Source organism: Peromyscus eremicus, chromosome 3 (assembly GCF_949786415.1).
Source record: "Peromyscus eremicus chromosome 3, PerEre_H2_v1, whole genome shotgun sequence".
NCBI lineage: Eukaryota > Metazoa > Chordata > Mammalia > Rodentia > Cricetidae > Peromyscus > Peromyscus eremicus.
The window spans coordinates 45,565,772-45,586,226 of record NC_081418.1 but is presented as its reverse complement, the minus strand read 5'-3'; the positions used below and the strand labels follow the sequence as shown (position 1 = coordinate 45,586,226).

The following is a 20,455-nucleotide window of genomic DNA, read 5'->3' as shown; positions in this document are numbered from 1 at the left end:
AACATAGCCAGGCAGTGGTGGCACATGCCTTTAATCCCAGCACTGGAGTGGGGGGAGGCCGAGGCAGGCAGTTCTCTGTGAGTTTAAGGCCAGCCTGGTCTACAAAGTGAGTTCCCAGACATCCAGAACTGTTATACATTGAAAATTGAAACCCTATCTCAAAAAACCAAGAGAAGAAAGAAAGGAAGACAGACAGATAGACAAACATGTAAGTACAAAGTCCTGCCCCTTACAAAAGAAATACATGCTTTCCCTGGTTGAGGGGCACAAGCCTCACTAACATTAAAGGGGAAAAGAACTCAACCTTCTCAAGTGTGAGAAATAGTTCTACTTTATCTTGGTCTATAGAAAAAAATGGACTCTAGAGTCTTAGGCACTGGCTCTTCCACCTCCCTCCAAAGATTAAGTAAGATTCTTAACCATCTGTGCTTCAGTGCTCCCATCCACAGGGCGGGCCGATATCAACTGGCTCACAGCTTTATTGGTTTGGACAAGATGACACACTAAAACCACCAGAAAGCCTTGGCACTCCCTGCCAGGATGCACAGGCTAGCAAGGGTGGAAAGACCTCACCAAGGCAGTCGGGAACATGGCAAGCACTTCTTAGAAAGATTGGCTATGAATTCTCCAGGAGGTTAGACCCCTAAAGATGGAGCACATGGTTTTGTGTTGGTTTCTGAGGTCTTCTGGGGAGGGGTTGGGGTAATGAGAAGAAACTCCTAGAACAGCTTCTGAGGGGAGTGTGAGGCTGCTCCTGGGATGGATTTCCCTGGGATGCAAAGCAAACAGGGCAGCAGAGGAGACTCCAAAAAACCCTGTAAATGCACTTCTTGGTAAGCTTGTGACCACACAGCCCCCTGCTGAGTACAGACGAGCATCTAAGGTAGCCTAGCAGAGCCAGGAGGATCTCTGTGAGTTCGAGGCCAGCCTGGTCTACAGAGCGAGATCCAGGAAAGGTGCAAAGCTACACAGAGAAACCCTGTCTCAAAAAACATATATATATAAAATGTTGCCCAGGTAACAACTGAAATATGGGGCGGGGGGGGGGGGGGGGGAGAAGGGCAGTGTGCATGTGATTTGATCAAAGTGGAATGACAGGGAACTCCAGAAGAGACCAAGGTGTTTCAATGCCAGTATGAAAAATGCCAAGTTCTTGATGTCAAATAGATTTTCAGTTTGGTTCAAGTCTAAGCAGAAGAATTTAGATCTAAGTTAACTAGGTTTATAGACAAAATAAATACACAATAAAAGGTAAGAGTTGTTGTCCATTCATTCCTTAAAATAACTTTTTTGTTAAATATTTGTGTCTAACCGAACAAAGCTTACCCCATGTTCTGGGGCAATGGTTCTCAAAATTGTTAAGACTCTCGGGGTCATCTAGGGACCCTTTAACAAGTTCAAAGCCCAGGCTTCCCTTAAATCAGAATCTCTGGCAATGGGGTCCAGACCTTAATAAGTCTTCAAGTCCCCCTAAGTGATGCCAGCGGTGAAGGTCTAGGAGGCTACACTCTTGTGGCTGCCATAGCCATCTGGAACAGAACACACAGTCTCGGGCATGCCTCCGGCCAGACTACAACTTAGAATCTTATCTTCCCAAGACCCACAGGTGACCTGGGTGCCCCTGGGAGCAGGAGAAATGTCACTCCACACACAGCAAGCTGCTCTATGATACACATGTGTTTCATTCCTGCTTTCGAAGGTGGAGAAGGGGCAGGAAGGGCGTGTGGAGGTGGAGAAGGGGCAGGAAGGGCGTGTGGAGGTGGAGAAGGGGCAGGAAGGGCGTGTGGAAGCGAAGAATGGGGCAGAGGAGGTGCATGCTTCTCTCTGGGTGGCTGGGCAGGTGTTAACCTCTGTTAAAAGTGATATTCGTGTCGATCGTAAGTTCTTTAAGTTCTTATTGTAAGCTTTCCTTCTGGGGGTTGTTTGCCTATACATAAGAAAAGACGTAGGGGATAAGACAACCTGACTCCCTAACTGGCAGCTGTTAGACTCTCCCTTGATACCCTGGCCACCTTGAGCAAAATAAATGTTAGGCGCCCAGCCAGCCAGGCCATCCTTCTGCCCGCACCAGCCATTTCGAGCATCCCACAGAAGCCTTGCAAAACTACCTAACAATCACAACTGGATGCTCCAGTTCCTGAAGGCACAGCCGCAGCCAGGGCTGTTTCACCTTACACCAGACATTTTTTTGTCACACAGTCTTGGTGAACTCTAGATGGTCTTGCAAGCATCTCCACCGCGGTAAGTGGGGGGGCCACTTCCTGATGACCTAGCTTGGAGACTGTTCTAACTGGCAGGAAAGGAAAAAGGCTGTTTATTGGTGCAAACACAAACCTTCAATGACATGTAAGGTGAGCCGTGATTGGTGCAACACTCCTTCTCTGGTTATACAGGCAGGAGGTTCAGGTTCCAGGGGTAAGCTGACTGAGAGACCTTTTCCTGTGCCTGCACCATTGTCTTTACAGCGGCAGGGCCCACAGAAGGCTTCTCCAGGTGGCTTTTGGTTCTGCCTACTGTAGTAGCGTGGGGCGAGCTGGTGACATACAGAGGAGCAGGGCAGCAGTGACGCAGAAGCGGCACAGCGACAGCAGTTACAACGGCTGCACAGCGAACAAGCCAAGTTAGACAAGGTGGCAGGCATCTGGCTCCTCCACACTGAAGAAGAGGCAGCCGGGCAGTCTGAGAGAACGGTGAGCGCAGGGCTCGGGTGGCAGAGAAACGAGAGAAGACGACGCTGAGCTGAGGCTGAAGGAGGCTCTAGGAGCCAGAGAGTGGAGACTCTGGCCACTGCCGCTGAAGGGTTCCAGAGAGCTGTCGAGTCAGACACTGCAGGCCCTGGAACTCTAACACTCCTCACTGTCAAAGGCCGAGAGGAAGCCTGCTATCCACGCCTTACTGCCAGTTACGGCCAAAGGCTGTGGAGGCCTGACCTCCCAGGCTGCACGAGTGTCGGATACACCGGGCTTGCAGGAGCTCAACCGCCCAGGGTGCTGCTTGCTGCTGCCCGCACCTGTGCCGGGCTGCGGGCTGCGGGCTGCGGGCTGCGGGCTGCGGGCAAACACTGAGGGAGCAAACACTGCAGGACCCCAGCACTGAAAGAGCCTGCATTGCTGACCCACAACTACTATCCGGGCAGAGCCAGCTCATTAATAATAAGAGTATTAGTTTCTTTCAAAGCAAAGGTTGGGTAAGGAAGAGGAGAACAAAGTTTGCACCGAGGAAACGTCTTCCCACCGTCTCAGATAGAACTGCGCTGCTGTAACAAAAGAGATGCAATAGCCACTGCTACTTAAATAAAGGCAAAGGAGCCACGTGCGCTGGCACACGCCTGGACTCCCAGCACGCGGGACACTGAGGCAGGAAGGGCAGGAGTTTGAGGCCAGCCTGAGCTGCACGGAAAGACCTACCTCCCCAAACCAAAGAAATAATAATCCATGAAAACCTTCTTTGTAACCTAAGAAGATGAAATCAATCTGGCCAAGACAGCAGAAGGAAGCAGGTTCCTTGAATGTGAGCTTCCAGCAAAGATCTCTCAAGGACTGTATGTTGATGGAGCATCTCAGTGAGACACGTTGTCTGTACTTCAGTTCAGATACCCACACCGTGTTATCCCCTCTGACTACTCTCCGTGAATTCTCTCTTGCCTGTTCAAGCACTGTGGCGAACACTTACCATATGTGATGAGTGTGTTGATAAGCATACCTTGAGATTTTGGGGTGGTTTGAAATTGAAGAAGGTAGTCAGCTTGTTCTGAGAAGCATTTAGTTCTAGAAGATATGGCATGCAGCTCACACAAGACAGATCTGGGGGCAGAAATGGTAAATCAACAAGATGCTAGAAAAAGCCATTAAGCACATTACATCAGAACGCACATTTTTTTCCCCAGACAGGGTAGTATTGTACAGCCCAGGTTGGCCTGGAACTCATTATGTAGACTAGGCTGGCCTAGAACTTGAGAGATTCACCTGCTTCTGCCTCCCAAGTGCTGGGATTAAAGGTGCTACCACACCTGGCCCATATCAAAATAACTTTTAATTATGCCCATTGCAAGAGCATCTCAAATATTTCAGCTGAGTCAAATTAATAAAAATTGGTAGCGTGTGAAGTATTTTGAAAGTGTGGAGCAGAGGAGGTCAGGGTGTAGGAGGAGGGTGGGGGAGATGAGGGGTAGAAGAACCACAGGACACGCATTATTCTACTATGTCATAACAGTATCTGACACATTATAAGATGACTTAAAAATCATTCAGAAATGTGTAAAACTCAATGAGCTAATAATTTCCCTTTCTTCCCCAGGGCCCACCCACTTCTTCCATCTCCTGTATTTCTGGGATGGCCAAGTAACCTATGGTTGAGGCCTCTTGCATACCCCACTCATGTTCCCACCATCTGCTAACCCCTAGGGGCTTCAAACATTACCAGCCTTACAGGAAAGGATGTGGAGTTAAAGCCTTAGATGTCCCTCTTAGTAATTAGCTCCTAAATGACTGAATTAGGTCTTTTCAGAAGGCTGGAAATACCACAATTAGGGAAGTCTGTTGCTCATTCAATTTTGTTTTAGTTGGACTTAATCCTAAATCTCATTAATTATTTGAGGTGATTTAGATCCATTACTTGTTACTGTGCTTTGACTCCGGATTGGCTACATCTGAGTTCTGCATTTTATCCCAAGCAGATATCCCCAAACTTGGTGCTAAGTAAATCACTGTGCTAATGGAGGCCACTCATGGAATTACAAAGGAACTGTGATTGTGACACAGTGTTGGCCATTGTCTCTGCTCTTCACGGCAGCTGCGCACCGGGCACCAGAATGAAAGAAGCCACATAGTAGGGGTTCTAGCCTTGGCGTAAGCGATTCATTCCGCCATCTGTAAGTGGTAATGGTGATAGCACCCCCTTTCTCTCTCATTCTGGAGGACACAGAGAACCAGGACAGCCATGCCAACCACAGGCCAGGCCAAGCAGCACAGACAAATGCAGAGTGGGAGAGGGCAGTACGCTACCCGTGTCTTGGGCAGGGTTGGCAGACAGTGTGAGATGGGGCTGCCATTTTGCATTTTGTGATGGCTTGAATGAAAAATAGTCCCTGTAGTCTTGGGCACCTGAATGCTTGTTCCCCAGATGGTGGCGATGTCTGGGGAGGCTCAGGAGATATGGCTTGCTGTAGGTTTTAAAAGCCACACACCATTCCCGGTTCACTCTGCTTCCTGTGTGAGGTTGGAGATGTGGGCTCTCCGCTCTCGGCTGCCAGCTGCGGTCCCCATGTCTGCTGCCACACTGTCATCAATATGGACTCTAACCCTCTGGAACCATAACCCAAATAAACTCTTTCTTCTAGATTGCCTTGGTCATAGAGTTTTAGCACAGAAACAGAAAAGTAATTAGTATGCCAGATCAAGGGTCTCTGATCAAGGCCAGACAATTCCCACCAACTTCTACTTCGAGTCTTTGGATTAACCAATATCCTAGATGTGAACATCTCTTGAAAAGGCAATCCATTGGGGGTATTAATCAATGGGTCAATCAAGGAAGGCTACCTGCGGGACAAAGCCTATGGGGACATCAGATGCTTAGCAGTCTGCACCTATCAGCCTGTGTCTACCCATTCTGTGCTCAGCTGCATGTCTGTTAGAAGTGGTCTCAATTCTATGTCTCCACTGAGCCCCCGAACTCCTGCTGGGGTCCATCTTTAATGCCAATCGCATGGATATATGTTTTAAAGTAAAGAATCAGCTAATACTTAGACAGATACAAAGAAATGGTAGTTACATCTCATACTCTGCACATAGCAAAGGTTTTAAAAAATCACTGTGACAGAAAACAGTCCCTGGGTTTTAACTTCCATGTAGTCCCCTCCTTGGCGCAGTAACCTCTTTGTCCACCAGATGGCAGGAGCACCTTAAGTCTACACCAACGGTTCTGGACCAGCAGCATCAGCCCTGCTAGCCTTGCTCACTGCAAACGTAAATTCTTAGCCTTACCCCGGTTCTACTGAGTCAGAAACTCTGAGGGCAGGATTCAGCAATCTGTGTGCTCACAGCCCCCACTACACACAAGTGATTCTGTTGAAAGTTGAAATGTGGTCTACCTCAGAACACGTGTAAAGCTGATATCCCCCAAAGAAAATCATACTGCCATACCAACACACAGCAGACACTCATACTGCTGACGAATGAATACAGAGGGTCATAGAGAACCAAGGAGGAGTGGTCTGCAGAGAGAGGCCGTTCTGCAGAAAGAGTGCCTTGAGTGGCCGGCTATGAAGCTAAATCTCTTCTCATGGTTGGCATTGAACCTCATCAGAGCCTCCATGAGGCTGCAGTTTCTTATTCAGTAAGAGTGAAAAATCAATCTCAGAGATGTGGGGTGGGCAGAGCACAATCAACCTTGTAGGTGTGGGGTGGGCAGAGCACTCCTGCCGGTAACGGCAAAAATGCCTTCCTGGTGGCTGGATCATCACATGATCTGAGACTCGCTTTAAAGTAACTTGGATGAAAAGGGCCAGGGGTGGAGGGGGGTTGCAGATAGATCAAGGGTAGCCCCCAGCTATTACTGCTCAGTATTCATTCCAGAATTTTCTCTGCTCATGTTTGAAATTTTCTAAAATGGGTTTATAAAGAATGGGAAAAACAATGTAACTGTCTCTCCAACATTGGTATTTAGAACAGGATACAATGCTTGTCTGCACTCAAGGACTGGACTTTAATTATTAGAGTGAGAATTGGAAATGAAATTGAGAGACCATTAACATCAGCATTAAGGTCTTCTTTAAGGCAGGTAAAAGAAACAAGCAGATACTCAGTGGAGAAAGCAGGCCAGAGATAAGTATTTGCTTATATCTCTAGAAGTCTAAAGGGGGAAAAATGTATAATATTAACATCAAATAAGATCAGAAAATCCAAAACAAGGACCAGGCTTTAAAGAAAATACAGCAGTTGCAGGACGACGTTCATTAAGTGTGAAGAAGGAAGGTACAGTGACAAATCCAAAGAAATTCAGACGGTGTGGTCAAGATTAAACTAAACACAGGGATGGGGCCAGGGTTGACACCATGAAGCCCTGGTGTTTAAACGATAGTAGAAGGAGCTAGCCAGGGAGAAAACATAAGTGTAAAAGCAAAATAAAATGTCCATGAGGGGGTGGGGATAGCTAATTCATCTGAGCTAAATAATTAGCTGAAGGAAAAGGCGTCATCAAACATCTGTGCATACTAAAGGGATAACGACCCCTGTGGGGCTCCCTGGGTGCACCCCAACTGCGTCAAAACACTAAAGACCTACCTGTCTTCACTTGTGGATCATTGTTCTCTCTCTCTCTCTCTCTCTCTCTCTCTCTCTCTCTCTCTCTCTCCATAGAAAGCAATGATTCAATGTGTAAATTGATCTACAAATCATTTATATCAAGCTCAGTATTATTAAAGCACATTAAATTTTGCAGCTTGTAAATTTTTGCACTACCTCAGTGATCAATCTACTCGACTGACAATCACGTACCTTCGATTTTGTTTCCCGAAAGATTCAGCTTCTGTAGGTGAATATAGTCACGCAGGATGCTGATGTCAGTTAAGTCACAGTGCTGAGAGGAAGAAAGAGGGGAAGGCTTTAATATGGCGTCTACGATGTCTGCGTGAGCCTTCCTGCAACATCTAGAAACAACACGATGGAAGGAAATCCAGAGTTTCTTTCCAAAGTACAGAAGCAAGAGAATAAAAGCTAAGGCTTGCTACGAACGGAATCTCACAATGGACTACAGATCCACTGAGGTTGGGGGCGGGGGGCGCGCAGGGGAAGTATTCCATCAGAAGAAATACTAGTCAATTGGGTGTGGTAGCACACGCTCTTCATCAAGGCAGAGGCAAGCGAATCTCTGTGAGTCTGAGGCCGGCCAGAGCTGCACAGTAAGACCCTGTCTCAAGAAGAAGAAAGAAATTATTAGCCTAAGAAATTAGTGTTAGCAGTAAGAACACACCACATGAAAAGGTAAATGACAGCCGTGTTCATGAGGGCCTTCAGAAGAGTCGGAAATAAAACTTACAGCAAGAAAGACCATGTTTTCCTCTAACCAAAGAAAAGGCAGTGTCGAGAATTACATGAGGTTTTAGGAACACGTCACAGGTCACCCGGAGAGGGCTAACAACACCAGCTGCAAAGCCCTTTCACAGTGATCCCAACAGATCCAGGAGCCGCAGGGCAGAGGAGGGACGCACACAGAGGGGTGTGGCCAAACCTGAAGTCACAGGGCAGCTTGGGAGCTGCCACACCCAACTGTGCTGAGGCTCTGTCCAAAATACACGCCAGAAAACGGTACTCATGGGAAGTTCACATGGAGTTAGGAGGGAATTTGACCCCATGGCATGAAGACTAGTGGGTAGGTCATTCTGTCACAGGCAGTAAACAAAGCCAAAGGTGACTAATAAAAAAAAGAGTCACTTGACAGCAAGTTCTCATGCAGTGGAGTGATGGCCATTTAAGGCAGGCGGCTGCAAGAGACAAATCAGCACTGAGTGCCTACTGTGTGCATCACTGTGCCTGAGGAGAAACCAGGGCAGGGCTGAGCTCTACTGTTTAAGAATTTAGGACTCTGGCAGGGGAGAAGACGTGTACACAAGTAATTAGAGAAAGTCAAATAAATAATAATAATAGTTATTATTATTATAATGTGTAGCCTAAATAAGATATGGGGGTGGGGGGGGGAAATCACTGAACTAGAAAGTGTATTCGGTGAGACAGTTTATTGAGGCCAAATAATTCAGCACATAATATCTCAACAGTAAGGAGGTCAGAGGCAAAATAAGTTAAGCTCCATCCCTCTGGCTGAAATGAGATTTAAAGGATTGCTTTTTTGGCAGATCAATTTAAGGCATAGCACTACATACATAAGTAGACTATTGGTTGAAATGGACCTTTGTGCGGCTGTACTGGCTGCTAGAATTACACCATCTCAATGTCTTACACAGTGCTGTGTGTACAGAGGACTCCGCATGTCACACCTGAGTGCCTAAGACATCCACAGGAGGTTAGACACTGCCGGGGATGGAGAAGTATGGCCTTGGTGTGCTGACCCCGAAGGACACGCTAGGAAGCCAGCATGGGTGTGTCGACACCTCAGCAGTCCTTGGGGATTTTACTAGTCGGGAGTGAGCCAAATCATGAAGCGATAGTAACATTTCAATGTGCTTTTCAAATGAAAGGATGTGTAGAGTGCCTACCTGTACAGGTTGGGTGCACATGTGTGTAACTGGTGCACGTGTGTGTGTGTGTGTGTGTGTGTGTGTGTGTGTGTGTGTGTACATGAGCCTGTGGAGGTAGCTTCTTCAACTGCTCTTCACCTGCTGTTTAGAAGCAGCATCTCTCACTGAACCTGGTGCTCACCCTTTCATCTAGACAAGGCTGCCATGCCAGTATGCCTGGGATTCGAACTCCAGCCTTCACACTTCCACAGCAAGCACGTTTCCCACTGAGCCATCTCCCCAGCGCCTCGATGTCTTTTTTTTTTTAATGGAAGCAAAAAGAGTTAAATTATTTTTCTAGGACTATGGGCAACAGCAGAGAAGCTGAACTGGGGGGGGGGGGCAGCTCTTACACCCCCTTGCAGTCAAAGCTGGCCCATTCTGTGTTACTCTAGGACTGGGATTGAAATCTTGATGACTGAAGACTAACAATAGATTCTTTTGCTTTAATGATAGGTATCTTTCTGAAAATAAAAGACAGCTCAAAGCTACATATTTCTTGATATACTTCAGGGGAAAATCGATATCAGAATACTCGGTTCCCTGGGACTCGGATAGAAAGTTTAGCTCTGCTTTGGCTGATCATAAGGAAAATTCTTACAGAGTTTTTGATTGGTTCTACAAATCCAAATTCAACCTCCTAAAGAAAGCATTGATTACTATAATATAGACTATTTAGGATGAAAGAGAGTGTGAAGAGAATGGAAACAAAGGAATTTGGGGAGCCGATACTGAGATGGCTGAGGCTCCCTGAAGTCTAACATTTACATGTACATTTCTCATCACTAATCTCCATCAAACAGGAGGCCCTTAAGTTTACCGCCACTACCAAAGCCATGAGTACCAAAGAAAATGTATATGATCTGTCCATGTTGCCAACCTACAATGACCCTGTCATACTCACTGATAAATTCAGGTTGAGGTAGACCTGCTCCGTCCCAGGGCCTGACCATCCCAGTTCATCCAGTGCCTCAGCCACGGCCTCCTCTCTCAGGATCCCATCAAACTCCTCCTGCAGAAAGCAAATGGTGGACAAAGAACTCGCATTAGAAGGCAGCCATCTTTGTCCTATCCGGCTCCTAGAGAAAAGGCTGCAGGGAAGACATTCCATACTACACACACTTAAGTAGATGCCCATCAAAGTCATGTCTTGCTGCCGCTGACTTTACAGGTGGTTACTTACATGTGGTGTTCGATGCTGAGGGAACACCATGGCCATAGGAACATCAGTCTTAGTGGCCCTGTAAAGAGCTCTGCTCTCAACCTGCTAATTCTTCTGACAGCCCTGGAACAGGCATCCTTATCTCCATTTTACAGATGAAGTAACTAAGGCTTAGAGGTTACCTTGCTCAAAAATGACATGACAGGATGTGGCAGAGCTGGAATGAAAACTCAGTCTGACCCCAAGGTGATTCTGCACTGGGCTGCTTGCCCACACTTCAAGAGATGGTTGTTATAAGAAATGAAGGCAATAATATCTCGAAATCTGGTATTCTTGCTAAACAAATCAAGTCCTCGGTTCACTTTCTAGTAGCTATTCTTGTCAGATTCATCTAATTTACAAGATGATTTAATGGGTGGCCGTCACGTCCATGAGGAGGCCTGCCCTTGGTCTACAGCCAATGGATGGCATGGCATGGCATTTCCCCACTGAAGGCAGACAGAAGAGACAGCACACCAGTCTGTGTCACATGTCTGCTGCCTTGAACTCTGTGATGGCCAGCATGGACACCAACATCAGCATGGTGGCAGAAAACACGTCATCACGGCAGCCATACTGGCATATACGGTACTTACCATGATGAGCATATTCACTGTGATGGGAAAACATCCGTTCACTTCTTTACTGACCCGAGAGCCAAGAATGCTCTTTTGGGTTGTTGGTCCTGAGGACCTAAGTTCGTAGACTCATGTTGCTCTTAGAGTTTTTCTCCCCAGGGAATACTGCCTGCATGGAGATAGTGCATGTCCTTTGGAATCGGGTGGGCTCAGTTTGAACCCCACCTCTGCCATGTGACTTGGGGGAGGCAAAGCTTTCTCTGAGCCTCGCTTCTCTGCCTATAAACAGAAAGTATGTTTTTCTTTAAATGTGTTCTAGACACACCATTCCTCCAAAGTAGGCTGCTTTTGGTATATTGATTGTTTGGAGCTGAAGGCACTTGAAAAAAAAAAACAGCAAATGCAAGGGGAGGCTTTCTCTGAACTGCTTTTATCTACAGAGAGGCAGATCCTTCAAAAGGAACTCGATTGTTATAAATCCCCTCCCTGGGAGTTTCATCAACTGGAGGAGATTGACCCTTATCGCGGGAGCAGAGAGAGGCTGACACCACAGTGAGGCAAGCTTTGTCACAACCTCTCATACCTCCCATCTGTTCTAAGAGCCCGTGTATCTTTCCATGAAAGCATTTGCCCCCCACCCCCTCGAGTGGCCTACATTCCCTCTACCCATCCCCCGTTAACATGGTGTGTAAGCTCTCAAATCTCACATAAAAAATTCTCCAGGTCAGCAGGATGGCACAGTGGGTGGAGGCACTTGCCTCCAGCCCCGAGAACCTGGGTGTAGTCACCAGAACACACATGGCAGAAGAGAGAAAACTCCTACAAGTTGCCCTGTGACCTCCACATGCATGGCACACACATGAATAAATAACTGTAATAGATTTTTTAACATTTATTTATTTTATGTGTATGAGAATTTTGCCTGTACATAAGTATGTACACCACATGCATCGAGTGCCCAAGGGGGACGAAGAGAGTGTTGGAAGCCCTGGAACTCAAGTTATGGATGGTTGGGAGCCACCAATTGGGTGCTAGAAACCAAACTAGAGTCCTCTACAAGAACAAGTGCTCTAATGGCTGAGTTGTTTCTCCAGACCCTGTAAAAGTCTCTCTCTCTCTCTCTCTCTCTCTCTCTCTCTCTCTCTCTCTCTCTCTCTCCTCTCCTCTCCTCTCCTCTCCTCTCCTCTCCTCTCCTATCTGTCTACTTACTTATTTTTTTTTATTTTTATTTTTTTTTTTGGTTTTTAGAGACAGGGTTTCTCTGTGTAGCTTTGTGCCTTTCCTGGAACTCACTTGGTAGCCCAGGCTGGCCTCGAACTCACAGAGATCCACCTGGCTCTGCCTCCCGAGTGCTGGGATTAAAGGCGTGCGCCACCACCGCCTGGCTTACTTATTTATTTTTATCTATGTGGGTGTTTTGTTTGCATATATGTCTGGTGCCTGTGGATGTCAGAAAAGGTCTTTAGATCCCCTGGAACTAGAATTACAGATGGGGTTAGGAGCCACAATGTAGGTGCTAGAAATCAAACCTGAGTCCTCTAGAAGAGCAGCCAGTGCTCCTAACCGCTAAGCCATCTCAGCAGCCCCAACCCTTGTTTGGTACTGGAAATCTAACTAACTACTCAATGCTAGTGAAATTGTGGCTATTGGAGGAGAATCTGCAACCATCGATTTACACAGCCAGCGTAACCCCTAACAACAATCTATAAACATCTGTCCTTACACCCACAGGTAAGTGTAGTCTTTACCCCCCCACCATGGAAACTTCTCTTTGCAACAGATGGAGACCACCACAAAAAAAAAATGTAATAAAGGGTTTTTTGGTTTTGTTTTTTGGGGGTTGATTGTTTTTCCAGACAGGATTTTTCTGTGCAGCTCTGGCTGTCCTGGAACTCACTCTGTAGACCAGGCTGGCCTCGAACTTAGAGATTCACCTGCCTCCACCTTTCAAGTGCTGGGATTAAAGGCTTGCGTCAACACCACCCAGATTGTAATAAATTTGTTTTTAAAAAATCTTTTCCTATGATATCCCTGATGCATGTAATACTAAAAATCAATATACTCATATCCCTAGTCTATGTCAATCTGCCCGTTGTCACTTTATTTCATAGGTCCAGCTATGAAAGCTAGTGGATTGGGAAGGTTGTCGTTTCTCTCCTATCTCTTCTTTTAATGTTTTAGGGAGAAGGGAAAACTAATATACAGAAAGCTCTTGGCACAGTGCCTAGAACACACCAAATGTTTCGATAAATGTGCTGTGTGCCAGTGTCCCATAACTGTCACACTGCTCCCAAGCGGGGAAGATATTCATGCCCACACATGAAGTGCCAACGTTCTAAGTAAAACCTAGAGATAGTGGGGCGGAGGGAATGCTGCCTTCCTAACTTCCCACCTAGAGCGCCACAGGTCATCCGACCTCACCCCACTCCATTTCCTTACTTATTCTAGCAAGAAGGCCTGTTTGTCACCATAGCTGTGGACATCCGGGTGGGCACAACTGCCAGCATTTTCTCAGATCCCGAGGCAAGGCTCCACACAGGAAGCCCCTCTTTAACCTGCTTTGTATTCCCAAGCGCTTAGTCCAGACTCTTCCTGCTCCCCTACAGATATTGCTGGAACCCTACTATTCTCTCATCTAAATTTCCCTGGTCATTAGAGAACCCCTTAAAATATCAAGCGTGTGTCCATGCACGGCACAGGGCCCTCTACAGCCTAGCCCCACCTCAGCCACCTTTCCTGCTCTTACCTCTAACTCCTGAATGCAGCTGGACCCATCTCCGTATGGGACACTTCAGGCGCTAACTGCTGTGACTTACTTTTATGTTACTCTAAGAGCAGGGACCGTGTCTGTCTTCAATCACGTTTTCATCTTCTATTTTAACTGCTGCTATCATTTATTACATCTGTAACTTCTGAGAGTCTACTCTATCTACCAGATATTGCAAACTTTAATGCAGTCGCTTACTAAATTTGAAGTCTATAACTATCTCAATGACTAGACGTGATCACTCACCTTGAGTTACTGGCAAAGGGTGGTTTTTCCTGCATCAAATTTTGGGTCAAGACATGGTCAAAGTGTGCTTTCTATTAAGCAGTTATTCCATAAATGTTTGTTCAATAAGGCTAAAATCACTTAATGAGCTACAAGTAGCAGTTAAAAACACGCGAATTACCATTATAGTATCAGGACTATATTATACTAAGTATTTAAGTTTGTTTTTGTTGTTGTTGTTTTCCGAGACAGGGTTTCTCTGTGTAGCTTTGGTACCTGTCCTGGATCTTGCTCTGTAGAACAGGCTGGCCTCGAACTCACAGAGATCCACCTGGCTCTGCCTCCTGAGTGCTAGGATTAAAGGCGTGCGCCACCACCACCCTGCAGTATTTAAGTTTTTATTAAATTTTCATTTGTATATGTGTTTGTGTACATGCACACACACCATGGTACACGTCTGAGGTCACAGGACAAATCTGGGGGGTCAAGTCTCTTCTTCCATCATGTGGGTCAAGGGGATTGAACTCAGGACACCAGGCTTGGCAGCAAGTATCTTTACCTGAAAAGCCATCTCACTGGCCCATGCTAAGCATTTTACATATAGGATATCATTTAATATCTTATGAGACAGGGATGACTATCAAACCTGTATTTTGAGTTCTAGATAAGCTAAGTAACTTATTCAAAATCTTGCTACTAACAAAAGGTTAAGCCAGGTCTCAACCACAAGTCTTTCATCCCAAAGGCAATGCTCCAAACAGTTGGTCTCAACTGCTTCCCTTAAATCCATTAGGGCTTCTGGAGTCCAAAGCTAGCTGCGTTGTTGGTTATGACTACCACATTACTACCCGTAATCAGTAAGATGTGGGAAATAAACCACTCAACATGAATGTACACTTCTTCATAACTTTTTCAGTTATTCCACATTTTAAAACTTAAGCAATACCACCAAAAGCCAAAGTCAGAATCAATATTTGGAATGTAACTGGAATAAGGAATAAACTTTTTCTCCATACCAGCAAGGACTAACCAGTTGAATGGCCCATCTATGGCTTGTTAACGACGAGCTGAAGACAGATTAATGATGGCGTTAATGAACCCATAGCCAAGGAGCCTGTGCTAATTAGAATCATAAAGTATGTTGGTGGCTCATTTGTGAATTCCTCTGGGAAAGAAGGTGGTGGAAACCATACAAACATTTCAAAGGAGCAAAAACACTTGCTATGGTGTGTGGTAGCCACAAGCTGAAGGCAGCACCATTAACCAACAAAGGAAGAATATAATATAATGATTTCTGTGTAAGTTTTTTTATTCTTTTATTTTTAGTATTATTACTTTTTAAGGCAGGGTCTCACTGTGTGACTCTATCATCAAGGCTCCTAGCTAATAGCTATGTAGACCAGGATAACCTCTAACTCCTGACAACCTTCCTTCCCTTCTCTGCCTCCCAGTGCTAGGAGTATAGGGACAAACACCACTTCTGGCACACTTCTATGGTCAACTTCAAGCCAAATTAGAATGTAACTAGACCACAAAGAGAGAAGCGTAAAAAGAAAGACAAGTGAGGGATGAGGGTGGGGGGAAAAACGGGCCGAGTATTCAAAGTGAACCAAAGGGCATTACAGACAAGAGCCCAAGGAAGAGCATGAATTAGAGTAACAGAAGGTTAGACGGGGAAGAACAAGAAATAAGACAAACCAGGAAAGGAGCTTGTGCGAGGGAACAGGAATAATGAGGAGAAAGATGTCTGACACCAGGGAGAAATGTGACTAGGACACGACACATAGATGTGAAGAAGTTGAAGCGATGTGTATGCTGAAGGAAAAGAAAAGAAGGGGATCCAATATAAATCCAATAAGAATTACAATGAAGAAAATCAAGAAAAATTAAAATTCTGAGTAGCTAAAGCAAAGAGGAAAGCCTAACTGTGTATGGGAGGGGAACAAATCAATTTCTGGTTTTGAAAAAGAACAATTACCAGAGGCCGATAGAAAGAAGCGATGGAATGCGATGTGAAACGGGAGAAGAAGGTAAGAAAGGATCGACCGCCAAGTGCGTGGGAACTGTCAAGGGCTAGAGAAAAGTGGAATTAGGTGAGTAGGAAAGAGACTGTAGAAAAATAGTTAAGAGGTGGGGATGTTGGAAACACGCCCATAACTCAAAGACTCTCATGAGTGAGGGCGTGCTGGCTCTCGATCATGCTATGGCTCTCTTCTTGACCAGGAAGTGTGGTGAGTGCTTTAATAGGCATAAACCCCTAGCAGAAGTAAAATATAAAACTTTTAAGTTATTTGATCTTTGGTGGGGCATTTGGATTATTAAAAAAAAAAAAACAACAACAACAATTTTTCACTCTGGAGAAAAGAGGGTGATAAGTCCACAACTGGGAAGCGCGCAGAAGTACTTCAGTTTGGAGAGACATGACTGGAATATCAAAAACTAACTCTTGCCTCTTGATACTAAAGTAGTAACTTTGTCAAGGGGTAATTTTGAAAGCATCGAATCCATAACCTCCATATATTTTTTTTTCCATAATGGCCATGTGTAATCTGACACATAAGAAACCATGAAAGGAAAGTAGATATTTGGAGGGGTTAGGGTTACCCCACCCCACCCCACCCCCTGCCGCCGGACAGGAGGTGAAAAACACAGGAAATAGGAGAAGAGAAATGAGCAGCAAAGAAAGGCCCTCTCCATCTGGGGAAGGGGCGCCTGTCTGAAAGTAGTGGGCTGAGCCTGGGACACAAGTGCAGAAGCCAGCTGCAACTGAGGCAGCCAGGCTTGGCCGCTGGAGGGAGCCCGGGAGTGGGGTGAGGATGCGGGTGGGAGTGGGAGAAGGCACACCTCCAAATTCATCGTTTCGGATTCCTCGGACTCTTCGGATTCCTCTTCGTTCTGATGGTGCGCCTCCACTTCTGCATCCGGAGAGCGGGAGCGGTGGATGAGCTGTTGGAGGAGGTAGGAGGAGGCGCTTTTGAAAGTCCCTTTCGTTCTCTGTCCCATGGGAAAAACAGGCCATTGTGTCCGACGATGTTTTGCTGCGAGCGACAGTATTGCCTGGATTACAGCTCGGGAGGCTCCCAAGCCTCCCTGGAGAGAGGGCGCTTTCCCCTTCGAGGGACTTTTCTCGTAGGCCGACATCTTGTTTATGCGCGTTGCCTAGGAGATTGCCGTCTTGGCCCTCGCCGCCGCAAAGACTTCTGGGGGTTGTAGTCCCACCCCTCCGTGCTCGCGCAGTCTGTGGGTGTCTCAGTCAATTTTGCAGTACTTTTCTCTGCTACTTCTTTTATTTTCCTCTCTTTAGTACGTTCAGTCTCTAGGTTTGTTCTTTTTTGCTTGTGTTTTTCATCTCCCTTTTCACCCCCTTTCTTTGTCTCCAACTGTCTGTCTGTCTTAGAACTTGTTCATCTCACATTTGATAACATTCACACAAGCATCTCCAGTCTTCATCCACACCATTGAACTTTGGAAGTGTCTTAGTTAGGGTTTCTATTGCTGCGACAAAACACCATGGCCAAAAGGCAAGTTGGGGAAGAAAGTATTTATTTGGCTTACATTTCCATATTGCTGTTCATCACTGAAGAAAGTCAGGGCAGGAACTCAAACTGTAGAATTCTAGAGGCAGGTGCTGATGCAGAGGCCATGGAGGGGTGCTGCTCACTGGCTTGCTCCCCATGTCTTGCTCAGCCTGCTTCCTTATAGAACCCAGGACTGCCAGCCCAGGGATGGCATCACCCACCAGGGGCTATACCTTCCCCCATCAATCACTAATTGAGAAAATGCATTACAGCTGGATCTTATGGAGGCTCTTCAACTGTGGCGCCTTCCTCTCTGATGACTCTAGCTTGTGTCAAGTTGACATAAAACTAGCTGACAGGTTTCCTGTACCCCTGTACCCGGGTAATAGGTTTCTCCACCGACGCAGTAAGCAAGATCAAGCCGAATTAAAAAGTAAAAGACCAGATTTATTTGGGGTAGGGGTGGGGGGACGACAGGACAGGAGAAAAATCACATGGCCAATCTAAAGTGGGGAGTTTAAATACACTGTGGGTGGCGGGGGAGGGGTGATGACATGTCCTCACAAGCTGGGTTTGTGCCCAATTATGGTACCATTTTATGCGCGGTCTTGAGCAGCTAGTAGCCTCAGGGGAGGAGCCGCTGTGACCGCCAGGAATGGACTTTTTGGCTGGTTTTCTGAGAGGGCGGGGTTTTGAGAGAGAGAAGTGGGCCGGGGCTGGAGAGTCCAGCCAAACACAAGCCAGTACAGGAAGGGTTTGGCACCCCTAATTCTATGGGAAGCTAGTAACGCTGAAATGTAATGCAATGCAGAGCGCTGTGGGAAGAGATAAGGTGTGAGGTAGATGACTTAGAAGACCTGACTCCTCTCCTTTTCCTTTCTTTGTGGATAATGAAGAGAAACTACCAAAGGATTTTTGAAAGCTCATTTGCAGTTAATTTACATTCCTGTCCAACTCTAAGCCTGGTCCTTGTGGGGAGGGGGACTAGCAGTGGGAGGGGAGGGGAGGGGAGAGAAGGAAAGAGAGTGAATCAGACTGACAGTGTGTCTGAAAGCCTCTGAAGAGCTGTTAGCATCCCATAAATAATTGTATTAGTCAAGTGACCTGCATTGGTAATTATTTTCATCCTGCTGAATAGTTCTCTCTACAGTTTTATAAAATGTTCCTCTTGCAGGATTACAAAGCATGGTTTTATGCTAGTGTGATTTTATGAAACCCAAATCCTATAGCCTTAAGCTCCACAAAACTGTGGTAACTATTATTGCCGTAATGATGACAGTCGAGATCCTAACAGGGAAGTTGTCCTCATCCTCTGGCCTTACTGGGCCTTTTCCCCACGCTTCAGTGACAGCAGTTACAAATACAAAATGATCCTGCCAATGGTTGTCAGGGGAGAAGGAGAAAAAAAAATCCTTATGGACACTATCCATTGACTATTATCTTTTTTAGTGCTTGAGGGACCATTAAAACTGACATAAAGCTTTTAGAATTACCTTCCTTCATTATCTTGCTGCTCATAACTGGAAAGGACACAATGAAAGTATCTCTCTGCTAGGTTCGCCTTGCTTCTTATTCCTTTCTGACTAGGGATTTCTCTTCAATCTCATTGCCTTAGGGTCCAGCTCCACCTAACTAGGAAAACTAGACTATTTGCTCTCCCCTTGCAGAACTTATAAAAATGCAAACCCTATGTGGATTTCCAATAAATAACCTTACCAGCATTTGTATTAGAGAGAACTTTGCCAATGGCAATCTATTGAGAAAAGTGTCTTATGGTAGATTTTGGATCTGCCAAAGAATAATCCCAAAACGTGAAAAACATGTTTGTCACACAAACACTAGAGTGAAACCCAAGGCAAAGACACTGTCCAAGTCAATCAGTGAGGGAATGCTAAGGATGGTAACTGCATCCAGAATCCATAAGAGAAGGAATTCTGAAATAGATTTGCTAAGTCTACTGTTAGAAATAAGTTTGGCATTCCAAAAAGACCATCACTCCCAACTGAAGTGTCTCAACACAGCAAAACTTTACTCTTGTTCAGGAGGGTGAACTAGGAAGAATGAACACAGACACAGAGACAGGAAGTATAGAAGTGTTCATTCTAACTCAGGTGGTAACTGGGTCTTTTCACCATTGTCTGAGGTCTGACTTCAGTCTCCCAAGACTGGATAGTTTTAAAAGAATCAGAGAAGATAAATGAACATGGAAGGGGGTCATGACTTTAGTCTGAGACTGTGGAGAGGGTCTTTGTTATTGGTTGGGGGTGTTAAAATATTTGCATAGAAGTCCTTCTGGGTGGGGAAGAGAAAAGATCTGAATTCCTTGTCCAAAACAAGTTTATTGGTTGCATAGTACTTGATAGAAAAGACTTGTACTTAATATTTCTTACAGAGACAGAACTGGTTAATGCCCCACAACACAAGAAAATCTAGCCTTTGTCATGTAATATTGCTGTGCATTTGGTCTCTTCATTTTCACATCTCTCTTTATCTTCACTTGATGGATGGGGCCACTGAGGCTCAAGGGAGTTGAACAGCTGTCAGAAGGCAGGGGTGCATGTGTGTGTGCACGTGTGTGTGTGTGTGTGTGCAAAAAGCCTGATGTAGAATGGCCATCTCCACAGTCTACCTTCAGCTACAACTTTTTGCAGATGTAGAAAAGCAAGCAAGAAAGAAGGAAGGAGAGAGAGAGAGAAAGAGGGAATAAAGCTTCTGTGGAAGACTCATCATAAAAAATTTATTGGCACACACATACCTTTAATCTCAGCACTCAGGAGGCAGATCTCTTTGAGTTCGAGGCCAGCCTGGCCTACAAGGTAAGTTTCAGGACAGCCAGAACTATTACACAGAGAAACCCTGTCTCAAAAGACAAACAAACAAACAAAAACATTACAGTTAAGGTCTGACTAAAGAGTCCACTCCGAGAATCACTCTTTC

General features: G+C 45.7%; 1 protein-coding gene across 4 annotated transcripts in view; it reads right to left on the bottom strand.

Moving 5' to 3' along the window:
* Window positions 1–17,192, bottom strand: part of Lrguk (leucine rich repeats and guanylate kinase domain containing) — a 110,726-nt gene extending 93,534 nt beyond the window's left edge. For 2 of the 4 annotated variants that reach the window (XM_059257533.1, XM_059257535.1), the window contains exons 1-4: window positions 16,845–17,191; window positions 10,134–10,241; window positions 7,494–7,575; window positions 3,703–3,803 (exon numbers count right to left, since the gene is read on the bottom strand). In XM_059257533.1, coding sequence (XP_059113516.1) covers window positions 3,703–3,803; window positions 7,494–7,575; window positions 10,134–10,241; window positions 16,845–17,141 — 588 coding nt within the window. In that variant the 5' untranslated portion in view covers window positions 17,142–17,191. Of the gene's footprint in view, window positions 1–3,702; window positions 3,804–7,493; window positions 7,576–10,133; window positions 10,242–16,844 lie in introns of all 4 variants that reach the window. The other 2 variants (XM_059257537.1, XM_059257536.1) reach the window with 2 other exon arrangements.
* Between the last annotated feature and the right edge of the window lie 3,263 nt (window positions 17,193–20,455).